Consider the following 16575-nt stretch of genomic DNA (forward strand, 5'->3'; position numbering starts at 1 on the left):
CACCTTGGTCCATTGAGTCTTATATAATTTCTTGTTTCTCTTAGGCCAGACATGTGAATGTCTACTTCGTGTGTATTTATACCCATTTTATTTCGGTAAATATATCTGCAGCATTTGGCCAGGGGCATACATAGAAATCATTGAGCCCCATAGCAAGAATCTTAATGGTGCCCCCACTTACTCTGCCCACTAACCACCACTGGCCCATCCCACCACCTGCCCTGGCTCCTCCCCTGCCATACCCCCAGCAGTGGCAGCCATGTAGGCATCAGGAGCGACGTGGGTGCCGGGTAGTGGGGTACGTATTAGGCTACTTTCACACTTGCGTTTCTATTTGGCTTCCGTTTGGCCCCATTCATTGTCTAAGGGCACTGTCCACTATAAGCAGCACACAGGCACAGTTCATGGGGGGGTATGGTGGCGCTGAACCGTTCATTTTCCTGTGACACACGCGCATCTTATCCGGCCTAACAACCTGAATAGAGAGAAAGCAGGGCCCGGGACGGGACAGACAAGTGGGCCGCCTCAATGCTCCATATAAGGCCTCATGCACACAAACTTTTTTTTCTTCAGCTCACGGGCCGTTTTTTTCGTTCCGTATACGGAACCATTCATTTCAATGGTTCCGTATGCATTCCGCTTCTGTATTTCTGTTTTTCTGTTCCATTGAAAGATAGAACATGTCCTATTATTGCCCGTAAATCACGTTCCGTGGCTCCATTCAAGTCAATGGGTCCGCAAAAAAAACGGAACACATACGGAAATGCATCCGTATGTCTTCCGTATCCGTTCCGTCTTTGCGGCACCATCTATTGAAAATGTTATGCCCAGCACAATTTTTTCTATGTAATTACTGTATACTGTATATGGCATACGGAAAATCGGAACGGAAAAACGGAACAGAAACAAAAAACAGAACGGTTCAGTGAAAAACGGACCGCAAAACACTTAAAAAGCCATACGGACGTGTGCAATAAGCCTAACTAGTAGTAGGCAGCAATCATAGTACATAATACAGATGTAGGGGGCGGGGCCTTCAATGCGCTCCGGGCCCCCCCTGCCATGGGCCCCATAGCAGCTTAGTGGTCTGCCTATATGGGCGGTATGCCACTGCATTGGGCAGACTGTGGATGCCGCTATTCATGTCATTGTCTTAGCTTCTGTTTAAATGTGGGTTGGATTCATGGTAGATTCCACAATCAAGGGCAGTGAAATGATGGGCCCCTAAATAAATGGTGTGTAGGGGGCATTGCTGGTGTTCACCATGTGAAGGATGGGTCACTGCATTGTGACAACACAAAGGTGATTACAGCCTTATTATGTTTTTCTTTTACTTTACTGTATTGCAAATTAGAACTGAAATGTTAGACATAAAAATATAGTTGGTGCTGACACCTAGTGGTTATTCCACAAACTGCAGAAAATATCCAAAGCTGATGTCATTCATAAAGTTAACATATCAATACAAATATTTCACACACAAAAAGCTTTGCCGTAATCCTTCACAGTATTCTTGTATTTAACCAAGACTTTGGCACCAACGTCATATTTGATCTTAGGCTTACACTTCTTTTTCTCGGGGTGTACAAGAAGAAAATACAAGACTAAGAACATGCATTTGGTGCTAGCTGCATTACTCCAGGCTGGAAATTAAAATGTCACATATAAGACAGGAAACCTCTGACAAGTCTAAAAAAAGATTCACTTATCACTCATGTTCAGAACACGGTATCAAACCAAGAGTAAGCCCGACTTCTATCCAACTGCCTTGTCAGGGTAACTGCTTACCACACAGGAAGTGGCCCGCTGCTTGTAGCTACGAGTAGTCCAAAAATACATGACTAAGGCTAGGTCTACATGACGACATTTGTCGCGCTACATTTTTTCACACCAATGTCGCGCAACAATTTTTATAATGATAGTCTATGGTGTTGCACTGTGACATGCTGCGACTGCGACCGTCGCAAAAAAAATCAATTTGAGCTGTATTTTTTTGCAACTGTCGTGTCGCAGTCGCAGCATGTCGCATTTTGACAACATAGACTATCATTATAAAAATCGTCGGGCAACATTGGTGCGACAAATGTTGCAGTGTAGTTGTGCCCTATCTGTCCCGCGACACATGTCGTCTTGTAGACCTAGCCTAAGAAAAAGCCTGAGCAGCCAGGAACCAAATATATAAACTTAAGGAGAACCACTCACCACTAATGATGTGTCTGTTATAGTAAATCATTATAATCATCATGATATAGTGATTCTGGATCCTAATTCATAGCTCTCTTTTGTGCCACCCCTCTAGTAGTCCTGTGAATACATTGACAGCTGGGTGTTACCATTTTCCTGTCCCTGTTAGCACTGATTGGACAATGTACAAACATGTAGGGACACACTCCCATCTGCTCACACCCAGTGGTCAATTTATTCGTAAATTTCTAAGAGGGATAACAAGGGGAATCAAACAAGGCATAGTTCCAGAATGTTTAGTATTTTAGCACTAAAGCACACCTATCTGGAGAGCTTTCAGGTCCTCTTCAAAGATGCAATCCGGTGAATATTTTGTCACCGCAGACATTTTTCTCCATTCTCCCTGAAACATTGGGGGACATTTTTCAAGACTAGCATTCCCATACGTCAATCTTAATCCCCCTGATGTCCCTTAATAAATGACTCACATTTCTGGATCTCTGTGCGCCAGAAACTCAAGTCTATGCCAGTCAGGGGCTCGGGAAGACGAGCTATAAATTACTCCAGATTCTGGTGCAAGTTATGGTAAAGCCGGTGGACAGCTATAGGCCTGCCCCTCCGCTAGGCCCCACCCCTTTTCAAACCACTTCAGAGACGTTAAAAAAGTTGCAAATTATGGCACAAATATGGCGTGTGCGATAATTTGTGACCCTTTTACGCCACAATACTGGCATGAAAGCTTTACTAAATGCCCCCTCATTGTGCCTCTTCTTCATTCTGTTGGGTCCCTCAACTGGTAAGTGACCCTTTATATTTTACTGTTGTCCCTGTGGGGTTACCATCAGGCTATGTGACCCACTTTCTGAATTCCACCGTGCTCTGCATGAATGCCCCTCACCCACATGACTAATTCCAGTTGCAGAGGGACTCACTAGAGGGAGTGTGTCAGCCCAAACATGGCTGCTAATGGAGAAATCCAAGGTGGCAGCAGGAATAAAGGCTGGGAGAACCACTGACTAAAGGACTTTATAGGGCAAAAAAAAAACTCACCGTAGTGCTTCGTTAGGACAATGATGGGTAAAAAAGCCGGCAGAATGAAAGCAGACAAAATCTAAAATCCACAATTGATACTTTTCCGATGCTGTAATTCTGTAGCAAACAAGCAGCTTCATGGAGCAGAAACAACAATCCATAAAGGGGAACAATTATAATATCATACCTGAAAGTGCAGAATGATGGTCCATATTAAGCCCAAAGTCAATTTGGGATTTCCATCTGTTATGTCATCATTTCTTATATTCACCAGCTTCACCTGCAATAAAGAGACATAAGACATTCACTTTTTATTAACAAATAACAAACCTGGACATAATAGTTCTAAGCTCCAGTATTTAGGAGTGAATAATTGCCAGGAGCTCTAAAGTGAATCTCCATCTCATATTTTGGCCCAATATTGTACGATAATTAATTTCTTAATGTTAAACATGTTAAACTCCAGACTGCCTGCAGCCACCACTAGAGGGAACCTGAGATCTTACTGTATACAGAGGCACACCTCGACACTTCTATGAAGCCCATTATAATAAGCAGGCCCAGCTCTCGTCTTCTGCTTTTCAACATAGATCCATGGCGTTTTTCTACCGGATTTTTACCGCCGTCATATGCACTAAGAAGCCAACAAATGTTTTACCATGTGCAGTGTGGAGGAAACGACCTATTTAGAGTTGTAGAGGGGACATTTATCAATGTATTTAGATATGAGGCGACTAAAGCTGTGCCATCAGAAATTACCTATTGTTTAAATCACATTTTTATATTAAACATGTTCTTTTTAGAACTTTTTTTTATTTTTCCGTGTCACTATGTATTATGTATATGTTTTAAAATGTATATAATCCTGCAATTTTCACACTGGCCACTAGGCCTAATAATAGGTCTTGATCTCATTATCACCACAGTGATAAGTACCATCACCATATAAATGAAACACAGAATCCACCACTTACAATAGGCGATATCCCAGCTTATCATCTCCTCCTGACCTCTGCACAGGTCACAGAGCATGCCTAGAAAACTCTCCTATAGAGGTCAATGGGGTCCCCTCCTGTCCACTGTGTCTATGACCCATGTAGCTGCTCTCAAAAGACAGGGAGTCCTAAAATATTTCAGTCCTAGTGGCCAATGTGAAAATGGCAGGATTATATACATTTTGGTTTTTAAAATATAGATAGTGACAAGGAAAAATTAACAGAGATGCCAAACCTCTTTCACTGAGTAGAGTGGTAGTATGCATGCTGGTCCACTGTTCCAGGCTCGGACTGGCCACAGGGGAATAGGTGAATCCCCTTTTGCAATTTGGGCCCTTAATCCCCCATCCCCTACACAAGGAGCACGTGGCAAAGACTGCACTACATACAGATACCAGCCTATGCTTGTATAAAAACAGGCTCTATTTTTCACATCGGGTGGTGCAGAGGAATTCTAGGTACAGAGGCTGTCCAGCCAGTATGTTCTGTCCCCAGGGATCTGACCTCTGAAAGTCACTACAGGGACCCCCATAATCCTATAGCGTCTTGCTGCTGCCCAGTGGCGTAGCGTGCGGGGGGCCGTGGTGGCTGTTGCCCCGGGCGCCAAATTGCAGGGGGCGCCAGGCAGCAGGAATTTCAATGAGGGCCACGGGAGCCTATGACTTTCGTCCCCTCCGTTATGCCTCATAGCCTTCAGGCCACTAGACCTGAAGCCTATAAGGCAGTAGAGCGACTCAGGACTCGGTCACGATTACCTCACTGTGACCTCCTGCGTCGGATCTCGCGAGATGACGTGATGACGCAGCGCTGGAAGGCACAGAGAGGCGTTCGTGACCACTTGCGCGGGACGCCACAAGCTGTGATGGAGAGAGGTAAGTATTTTTATATATTTTTTTTATGTACCCTACCCTAATTGCAGAGGTACTGGGGGCACTGTGGGGGTGGGGGAGGAGCAGAATGAGGAGGAAAGTGGAGTGGCCATTATATTAATAATAAAGAGGGGGGCAAAATATTAATAATAAAGATGGGGCCAATAAATTAATAATAAAGAGGGGGCCAATACATTAATAACAAAGAGGAGACAAATACATTAATAACAAAGAGGGGGCCATTACATTAATAGCAAAGAGGGGGCCAATACATGAATAATAAAGAGGGGGCAAATACATTAATAACAAAGAGGGGGCCATACATTAATAACAAAGAGGGGGCAAATACATTAATAATAAAAAGGGGGCCAATACATTAATAATAAAAAGGGGGCCAATACATTAATAATAAAGAGGGGGTGTGAGGAATATTGATCATCCTTTATTGGCAGCCCTGATTGTCATTTGAGTCACCTTTTGGCATGTACAGTCAGTGTACATGCAAAATATGTTCTCACCCCCCAGCCATCTGCTGTCAGCTAGCAAGGGAGGAAGCCCCAGGGGTCCAGGCTTCAAGGAGGCCCCAGGTGGATAAAGTCACACCTCAACCAGCCAGTTTGGAGGCAAGCTAATCCTGCAGGAAAACTTCCAGCAGGAGGTCTCAGCCCTTGCCCAGGATCAATGATACCTCCCAGACATGTTGGCACCTACATTTCATAAGGAATTATGAATCGTCAGTCCATCCCAGGCATAATTCGGTTATCTTTTTGCGATCCTGGGGCAAAGCCAAACATCCACGTGGTGCTGGCTTGATGATAGGATGCCCGGGAGGGGAGATATACATAACTCCCCACAGAAACCACATAGCGGCACCAAGTTTGGACTCTAGTTGTAGCCGGAACCCGGGCGGATCAATTGGGCCCGGAACCACCTTTCTGCGACATTCTTGTCTGGGGCTATGAGCCCTAAGGGGTTTTATGGGTCATTTGCTGCCAGCACCAGAGAAGGAGGAGTGGACCCTTCCCAGAGATGGGGAGGGGAGCGGCCGGCTACAGGTCATAAGCAGATGCCAGCAAGCAGGCGTGTCTTTTCTTAAGGGGGTCACATCGTGCCAATGTGTTTGGAGAGACCGGGAACCAGCTGACATCACTGCCCTCACGTGACTGCAGCCAAGGACTATTCCGCCCTCATAACCCAAAGGAACTTTCATCTACCCGGTAACTGACTTATGCTCTGCTTAACCCTGTTGTACCTATATCACCTGTATCTGTAACCTCAGACCGCTGTATATATTCCCTGTGTGTATAGTGTTATATCTAGTGTGCCCTTAAGGCAATTAAATATATAATTTAATCTTGTGCTGTCTTGTATCTCGATCACGAATCCCCACTTCTGTGTTTCGGCCTATGTTATAAGCTACCGCGGGTTGGTTTCTCACCCTATATAATCCTGTTAGCAGACCGGGCTTATACACTGCCTGTCCAAAAAAATTGTATTTAACTAAGCAACTAGCTATGAGCCTCCTATTGGATAATTACTGCATGGGCGATTATCTTTCAGCGGGCAACAAGTTATTTAACCCCAACTGGTGCTTCTCATTTCTTAAACAACCATGTCAAAAGACACATCTCGTGGTCGTGGAAAAGATGTTAGTCTGTTGAGAAGGGTCAAGTCATTGGCAGGCATCAAGCAGTGACAAAATCTAAGGAGATTGCAGAAACTACTAAAATTGGGTTAAGAACTGTCCAACGAATTATTAAAAACTGGAAGGATAGTGGGCACCCATCGTATTCGAGGAAGAAATGTGGCCGGAAAAAAATCCTGAATGATCGTGATTGTCGATCACTTAAACGTTTGGTCAAATCAAATCAAAGAAAAACAACAGTAGAACTCAGGGCTATGTTTAATAGTGAAAGTAAGAGCATTTCCACATGCACAATGCGAAGGGAACTCAAGGGATTGGGACTGAACAGCTGTGTAGTCATAAGAAAATCACTAATCAGTGAGGCAAACCAGAAAAATAGGCTTAAATTTGCTAGGGAGCATAAAGATTGGACTCTGGAGCAATGGAAGAAGATCATGTGGTCTGATGAGTCCAGATTTACCCTGTTCCAGAGTGATGGGCGCATAAGGGTAAGAAGAGAGGCAGATGAAGTGATGCACTCATCATGCCTAGTGCCTACTGTACAAGCCTGTGGGGGCAGTGCTATGATCTGGGGTTGTTTCAGTTGGTCAGGTCTAGGTTCAGCAACAGTATGTGCTCCAAGAATGAGGTCAGCTGACTACCTGAACATACTGAATGACCAGGTTATTCCATCAATGGATTTTTTTCTTCCCTGATGGCACGGGCATATTCCAAGAAGACAATGCCAGGATTCATCGGACTCACATTGTGAAAGAGTGGTTCAGGGAGCATGAGACATATTTTTTTAACACATGGATTGGCCACCACAGATTCCAGACCTTAACCCCATTGAGAATCTTTTATTTTTATTTTTTTGGTGGCAACTTTTTTTGGGGACAGGCAGTGTATCAAACGAGAAGCTGGTGGAAGATTTCCCGGGCTCAGGACGCACTGTTTCACTTGGGCAGTGACCAGGCTCCCTCAGCTTTTTGCCTCTCTGTGCCCGTGTGGACAGGAGGAGTCGGTGTAAACTGTACCAAGCTGACCTTACCTGCTCCTCCAGGAGGGCGGTATCGTCACGCTTTGGTAACCCGTGACCATACCGCGTCTGGTGGGCTCGTAGTCGACGTCAAGCGGGCGCGAGGCGTGTTATTCTTCACAGGGGGCCATTACATTAATAATAAAGAGGGGGCAAATACATTAATAACAAAGAGTGGGGCATTATATTAATAATAAAGAGGGGGCCATTATAGTAATAATAAAGAGGGGGCCATTATATTAATAATACAGAGGGGGCCATTATATTAATAATACAGAGGGGGCTATTATATTAATAATAAAGAGGGGCCAATATATTAATAACAAAGAGGGGGCCATTATATTAATAATAAAGAGGGGGCCATTATATTAATAATAAATAAGGGGCCATTATATTAATAATAAATAAGGGGCCATTATATTAATAATAAAGAGGGGGCCATTATATTAATAATAAAGAGGGGGCTATTATATTAATAATAAAGAGGGGGCTATTATATTAATAATAAAGAGGGGGCTATTATATTAATAATAAAGAGGGGCCAATATATTAATAACAAAGAGGGGGCCATTATATTAATAATAAAGAGGGGGCCATTATATTTATAATAAATAAGGGGCCAATTATATTAATAATAAAGAGGGGGCCGTTATATTAATAATAAAGAGGGGGTCATTATATTTATAATAAATAAGGGGCCATTATATTAATAATAAAGAGGGGGCCATTATATTAATAAAAAAGAGGGGGCCATTATATTAATAATAATACTAATACAGAGGGGCCATTATAATATACAGGGGAAATAATATTATGGGGAATGGGGGACTATCTGCATGGCTCTAGCACAGTATTGGGGGGCAGCAGGATGACCGTGTTGAGACACCAGGAAGGAGAGGATAATAGTAAAGTGAGGAACCTAAAAATTGTTCTGTGAAACTCTGCAGAGCCGAGGAGCGGCTAAAAGAAAAGTATCATGGCAGTCTTATCTCTGAATGAAGACGTTGAGGAAAGTCTACATCACAGGAGCCGTCACTGGATGTAACAGGTATGGTGCTGTATTCTACTGTATATATTAATGTCCATCCACATACGTATCTGTTTCACGGTAGGGTTGGGGGAGGAGATTGAGAATTTGGCACACTTTATCTAGGCCTCAAGCCCTATAATAGAACTTCGTGGCTGAGATCAGAATGCCTACTGAATGCAGAAGTCAGGTCAGAATTATGGTATACCACTTTAACTTGGATGATAATGATGAGTCTACTTTATTTTGTCCCAGTCTATACAGCAAAGCTGACATGTGAGCTACAGAAAACAGAAAGTGTCAGTCTGTTGTGACTGCTCTTGTGGCTAGTGTGAAAACTGGAATATTTAACAATGTCTATAGTAAGAATAATATTTTATATATTTAAATAAATGCATTGTAAAAACCTGATTTTATTAATATGGAGATTTCTGATGAGGCAATCCATTTAACATTATTTAACTGTATGACATAGAACACAATCATAACACTAAATCACACATTTACTATAATTATAAAAATGAATCATTTAAAACAAAGAAAGGCATTACCTGGCGTTTTTTCAAATAATCAAGTGCAATTTGTACATTCTGTAGTCTGTGAAAGCGCATTCGGCCTTTTTCTCTGGGCTAAAAATAAAAAAGAGAATAAAAGATTGTACTATACATTGATATAAATGTAAAGAGCATCCGCCTAGGTAAACATTGGTGGCAATGTTCAAGAGAAAAAATGTTTTTATGCAAATTAGGGCTTAAGGGCACTACGTTATGGAGCCTAGCCCCTGGGTGCACCTCAGCTTTCCAGTGCTGGCCCCGCCTCTCAGTGCACGGAAGCCAGCATTTGCATAAAGAATAAAAGTCAAGGCATCTATCATTTTACTCCGCAGTGTCAACCGTACCAGGCAGGATGACTGGTTTAATAGGATTGATCCCGCTGACTGTTTCTCTTTAAAGGGGTTATCCAAGACTAAACTTTTTTTTAACAGACCTCTTCGGGGTGGCTGGACCTACGGTGGTGTTCGTACTTACCTGGATTCCGGTTGCATCACTCCACGGCCGCCTCAGCAGGTCCCAGGTCTCTGTCACCCAAGTGGTAACACACTGGGCTGCAGCCTATGAGAGGTTGCAGTGGTCACGTGACGCCTGTCAACAGGATGTTGATTCCCAGGGAACTGCAGAGGTGGCGGTGGATCAACACAGCCGGAATCAAGTGGCGGAGGCCAGGTAAAGTATGAACCCCACCTCAGGTCCAGCCACTCTGAGATAACCCCTTCAAGGGGGGTTTGAAATCCCCCAAAAATAGGTTCCTACAGCTCACTATATTTAAAAAAGAAACTTTACAATATATTTACCTTTACAATTCAGCTTCAGGCCACTAGATTTTTACCACCCATTGTTGTCACTGTTGCAGAATAACATGACGTTTGGTCCAACACTAGCTCACCAGTGCCATGTGGTGCAGGGTAGCACTGGATTGCACACTAGTGAGCAACAATAAGACTAAAAGTAGGCTAGACCCCATGTGACCAGTGGTACTGGAACAACTCTGAGTACAGAATACAGTTTACTTTAATGGGGTTGTCCAGCATGATAAAAAAACTGAGGAGGCAGGCTCAAGTAAAATAAAAGAACATATACATCATCGATCCCCCCAATCCGGTCCGCTCTCTATTTCCTGTCCCTACTTAAACACACAGGAAATGCCTGGAGATGCCATTTCAGCCAACTAGTGACCTGCCTCGTTTAGTGATTGGTTGTGTGTCAATACTGAGGCAGGAAATAGAGAGCAGAGAGGACCCGGCAGCATCAGAATGGCACCATCAGTGAGTTGGGCACTGGCTCTTTCAAGTTTTTAAGCCATTCTAAGCCCACTGCCATCAATTTTGCTAGAAAAAACACTTTAAAGGGGTTTTATAGTACTTATCAATTGAAAGCCTCTCCTCAATAGAGGACATCTATATGAGAATTAGGGGGGTTCGACACTCTGCACCCCCACTGATCAGCCGAAAACACCAGGTTCCAACCACTGTGTAGTGGCCGTGCCGAAGTACTACAGCTCAACTCCCATCCAAGTGAATGGAAACAGCTGCAGTTAACCAGAGCCAGAAACTACAAAGTGGGCAGAGCCTTACGTCCACTGTATTGTTTCCAGCACAGCAGCTGGGTGTCGAACCCACACCATCTGATTACGATGATAACCTATCCTGAGGATAGCCCATCAATAAGTACCAGAAAACCACTCAATGAATGTGAGCCTGGAGGAACTTATTTTAGGGGTCATAAAACACTTTAGGACAACAGATAAAAGTCAAGACATTTTCTACTCTATAACTCCACAGATATTGTATCAGAGAGAGAAAATTATTGGTGACCACTAGCTCTCCAGGTGACAACCCAACAAAACCCCCATATCTTAACTTCCTGACCCTCTAGGAATATGGTACTTTCTCCAGAAGGCGTGTTACTAGAGGCATTTATGCGACATACACAAGGCATTTTCAGCACATACATAATACCTGGGCGTACAGTAATACTGCAGCCATAAACTACTACATGAAACATAAACAGTATCTAGTAACATGAAGGTAAACCAGTGAGCCCTGATAGCTGAAGAGCAACAACTTTTATAGAGTCCAGGTTCACACTACTAGTTTTCTTTCATGTTACTATAATGGAGACACCATGCATCGCTCCAAGCAATCTGGATACAGGAAGATGAGGTCAGAGCGTGATGTTTGTATCGGAAGACTATGGGTTGAGGGATGGACTGTCATGTCTACTCTATAAGGCTTTATTCACATGACAGTGGAAAACAGCTGCATGACCAGCCATTTCCGAACTACTGCGGTTGATGGGGGAGATTTATCAAAACTGGTGTAAAGGAAAACTGGCTAAGGCTGCGTTCACACCTCCGTCAGAGATGTTCCAGCAACCTGATCCGGCATAATTGCCAGTTGTCAGGCCGTACCAAAAACACTGCATGCAGTGGTATTTGTCCGGCTGAAATCTAGCATATATGTCAGAAAAAAGATGGACACCATCATACCTCATTACAGTCAACGGGGATTCAGTGAAGAACTAGTGAGTCCAACAAAGCTGGATCCTGTGCACTCCGGCAGGCCAGAACAGCCTGCCAGAAATGTTCACCAGAGATGTGAAGGCAGTCTTAGTTGCCTAAAGCAGCCAATCAGATTCCATCTTTAATTTTCTAAAGACATTCTGAAAAAAAAGGTGGAATCTGATTGTTTGCTGTAGGCAACTACGTCAGTTTTCCTTTACAACAGTTTGGATCCTTCTACCCCTATAGATTTATTCACATTGCCTTTTTTTTTTTTTTTTAACGGCCCATGAAAAATAACAGCCGTCCAAACATGAGACATGTCCTATTATCCTTTCCAGCCAGACAGTTTTGAAAGCCAGACAGACCACATACAATGGAAGGGAACCAATTTTTTAACGGCTGTTCCTCAGAAAGACGTCGGTGAAAAAATGACTGCAACCTAAGGGCTCATGCACATAATATCCGTGTAACATCCGTTTTTTTTGGCAGCTACATTGTAACAATGCCTGTCTGTCCGCAAAACGGACAAGAATAGAACATGTTCTATTTTCTTTTGCAGAACGGACATGTGGACACGAGTCATTTCCATTTTTATAAGCCCAATTGAAGTGAATGGTTCCATATACAGACCTGTAAAAAAAAAGGGAACGGAAAAAAAAATCTGTTCATGTGCATGAGCCCTAAAGACTGTAGGATGATTGCTGTAATGCCTCAAAACTGCAGTGGGAAATTCTAACAGTATGATAAATGTACAGATTTGATAGCAATGCGTAAAGCTGAGATCATTGCCAATTCTACATATCTTTAGTGACATCAATCTCTGTAATAAAAACTAAAAAAATTCTGCTCTTATCACGATATGGTATGATCATCTGAAAAACCAAGAAACCATATAAATAGCAGAAATAAATTAAGATTTGTTTCATATCGTTAGGAAAAGTGTGGTGCAAATATTACTATAATTTTAATTAAGACTAAAATATCATGCAACACAAGTTTTATGTCAATTTATGTAAAAAAGATGGTAACATTTTAGTTTCTCATCTGTACCACAAGGTGGCAGAGTTCCACTAAAGAACACAGCCTATGGAGTCTGAATATTTGATGCATTCCACTTGTGCAATCTATGTAAGTGAAGGCCAAATATTCAATGAATTCCCCTTGCACGATCTATGAACATGACTTTTTTGTTCACACCCAACACAAAAGCAGTGTAACACAACCTTTGATCTCATCCTCCCCAGGTTCCAACAAAGCTGAATAATGAGGTGACTGGTTTTTCCACACACCTCCCTCATAATTTGCAGAAGAAGCAACAAGTGAAGAAATTCAACATGCCAATCACTAGTACAAGCCATGTATATGCAGACAGAAGGGGGGAGGAGAAGAAAAGGTTGGTGGAAGCACGGAGCTGGTATAATACACAGAAGCGGGTGTGTAGCGGGAGTCAAAGCTATTTGACTGTGAATAATCTGACTTGCTTGGTGGAACAACATTCGCCATCAAACATGTCTTCCACCACTTCTACATCTACAGTACTGGCAATATCCTGATTATCTCACAGTCACAGGATGCAAGTGCCCACAGCCGAAGGATCTCTACCGCAGATCTGCTCAGGAAGTGTGTGCCTTCTGTGTCAGTACAATACTACCCCATCATGGCCAGTTTGTAATGGAACAAAAACCATCTATTATATTTCTAAGTGCTCCTGTCCTTCTGTTTTTTCTTGTTGGTGTCTCTGATACACAGATATGATTACTATGGGGGAGATTTACCAAACTGGTGTAAAGTAGAACTGGCTTAGCTGCCCAACCAATCAGATTTCACCTTTAATTTTCCAAAGGAGCTGTGAAACATGAAAGGTGGAATCTGACTGGTTGCTATGGGTGACTAATCCAGTTCTACTTTACAGCAGTTTGATAAATGACCTCATATGTCTATATCCCAGAAAAGCCGTATCGCAATGATGACTAGGTAAATTTTATGCAACAACCTCTTTAAAGCTTTCCATACTTATTAAACAGATCACTTGATCTAATGTGTATGAGGGATCAAAACTGTCACCTGACTGAAGATGTTGGGTGGAAAGGATCAAACATGCTGGATCTCAACATGTCCAGTCCTTTATTCCTAACAGCAGTTTATCCCCCGTCTCTCCATTGAAATAGACACGTGCCCCGGATGGAGCCACAGGTGCATGTTTAAGATGGAGTCCACAGAGGAAAAAGAGATGCTAAGAATCCCTGCAGTTGTTAAAGGGGTTGTCCGCCTTCTATTAAGGATAGGCCATCACTAGCTGCACCCCTGTCTACCAGCTGTTCGTCAATAGCTCTGGCGCTGAAGCAGACTATTCCGTCTACTTTTCTGCTCCCACGTTCTTCAATGGGAGCAGCACTGAGGTGCAAGTTCAGTCCACTACAAAGTGGACAGTATAGTCTGCTTCCATCACCAGAGCTACTGCCAAACAACTGATCGCCAGGGTGTCGGACCCTCACTGATCAGCTAGCGATGGACTATCCTGAGGATGGGCCACCACTTCTTAACAAAACCTGGACAACCCCTTTATCCTTGCTGATCAATCATAGGAAACATCTTTAACAGAATTGCCACATTCTAAATGTCATGGTTAGATTTGCCTTGAAGGGGCAAGAGCTTAATGGACAGCCAACATGTTGAAAATGCAGTCCAATATGCAGGTATTGGGTTCTACAGCAATATGGGCTGAATAGACAGATTTATCAAACTGGTGTAAAGTAGAACTGGCTTAGTTGCCCATGGCAACCAATAAGATTCCACCTTTCATTATCCAAAGGAGCTGTGAAAAATGAAAGGTGGAATCTGATTGGTTGCTATGGGCAACTAAGCCAGTTCTACTTTACACCAGTTTGATAAATCTCCCCCATAGTTTTGTGAAGGAGGTTCAGTATAACTGGTAATTTTTTCATTTCGACTTCTGCTCATTCTGGGTTTATGAATCCAGTGGCTATCCCTCATACAGTCACAGACAGAAGGCTGTCTATAACTGAGTAGGATCGCCCCCCCTGGGCTCCTAAGCATAGAAAGATCAGAGATTTACATGAATAAATTACACGTTTTGCTGAATCTTTTCTCTGATAAACTATTTATCAATGCTCAGCTCCTCGGGCGTAATAATACGCTGCCCGCAGATTGCTCAGCATTTTCAGCATGATGCCACTAAACCTATCCATACATTTTTAGTAAATACTGGTAACAGGAATAGAGATGGCTCTTCTTCACCATTCTCCCTTACTTAAAGCTCTACTTTGTGCCGTTCCTTTGTTGGGGTGCTTCAGCACTGGGGTGGTTCTGGCACTTTTATTTGGTTTGTAAATAAATGTCATGAAATGTTTTTGGGTAGCGTTTTTTTGTCACCATGGCACAAAAAATATCAGGAAATTGTCTTAAAACACCACAACAAAAACAGTGTTTATAGTTTTATAATTTTCTATTGGCCAACGTGTTACATTTGGCCACAGTAGTTTTTTTCCAGGAAAGAACAATGCCTTATTCACAAGTCAGTGTTTGGTCAGAGTTTTCCATCAGTGATTTTTGAGTCAAAACCAGAAGTGGAGACTACACAGAGATGAGGTATAACGGAAAGATCTGCTCCTGTTCTGTGTTTAGAGCCGCACCTGGTTTTGGTTTAAAATCACTGATGGAAATCACTGACTGAACACTGACTATGTGAATGAGGCATAAGGGTACTTTCACACTAGCGGCAGGACGGATCCGACAGGCTGTTCACCCTGTCGGACCCATCCTTCCGCTATTTCGCCGTGCCGCCGGACCGCCCCCATTAACTATAATGGGGACGGGGAAGGAGCTCCGGCGCAGCACGGCAGTGCATGGCGAAAGGGCGCCGTACTAAAAGTACTGCATGTCCGACTTTTTAGTCCGGCGGCCTCTCACCGCGAACTGCCGTGCTGGAGCTCTGCCCCCGTCCCCATTATAGTCAATGGGGGGCGGAGCGGCAGCACGGCGAAATAGCAGAAGGACCGATCCGACAGGGTGAACAGCCTGTCGGATCCGTCCTGCCGCTAGTGTGAAAGTACCCTAACATGACATTAAAAAAAATCTTATTGTCAAATCACCTGCAAATGTATGAATACTATTCATTTAGGGTAGGTTCACATCACCATTTCGTTTTCCATTTTTCTAATCCATCAGAAGAACAGAAAAATAAAACAAAAAACATGTCCTTTATTTTGAGCATGCTCATTTTGCATCCATTTTAAACATTTAGGATTTGTTATTTTAGACGGAATAAAAGGCAATTTTTGGACTTTTTTTTCTGTCTAAAATAACAGATCTCAGCCGAAAATGGCTAAAACAGATGCAAAATGTGCATAACTGATGCTCCAAATAAATGATCTTTTTTTCTGTCCTTGTGACGGATTAGAAGAACGGAAAAAACGACATGGTGATGTGAACCTGTGATGTAGCTGTGTCCATGCATAATCTGATAATTTTCAGCACTACAGATTCAGATTGTGCAGGGACACACTTGGAGAAGGAGAATATTAACATCAAGCAGTCAATGTATTCATACATTACCAAGAGGAATAACAGAGGAATGGCACAACGCAGTTTCCTAAGAATAGATGCTTTAACATTTCTCCTAGGGAAACAAGCATCTACTAGAAGAGACATGTTGACCTGAGAGGTCCGCTATAAAGAACGGACATCACTAGGCAAGGTTAGCTCTAAAAAGTGTTTTAGTAACA

At 42.9% G+C, this 16575-nt stretch overlaps 1 protein-coding gene across 13 annotated transcripts in view; it reads right to left on the minus strand.

Annotated features, from left to right (window-relative positions):
- The window catches only part of DST (dystonin), a 566706-nt gene that overhangs the window by 318783 nt on the left and 231348 nt on the right, over positions 1-16575 (minus strand). For all 13 annotated transcript variants that reach the window (XM_044290838.1, XM_044290839.1, XM_044290836.1 and 10 more), the window contains 2 exons: positions 9322-9399; positions 3404-3496 (listed from right to left, as the gene is read on the minus strand). In XM_044290838.1, the coding sequence (XP_044146773.1) occupies positions 3404-3496; positions 9322-9399 (171 nt within the window). The remainder of the gene's footprint in view (positions 1-3403; positions 3497-9321; positions 9400-16575) is intronic.

Source organism: Bufo gargarizans, chromosome 4 (assembly GCF_014858855.1).
Source record: "Bufo gargarizans isolate SCDJY-AF-19 chromosome 4, ASM1485885v1, whole genome shotgun sequence".
NCBI lineage: Eukaryota > Metazoa > Chordata > Amphibia > Anura > Bufonidae > Bufo > Bufo gargarizans.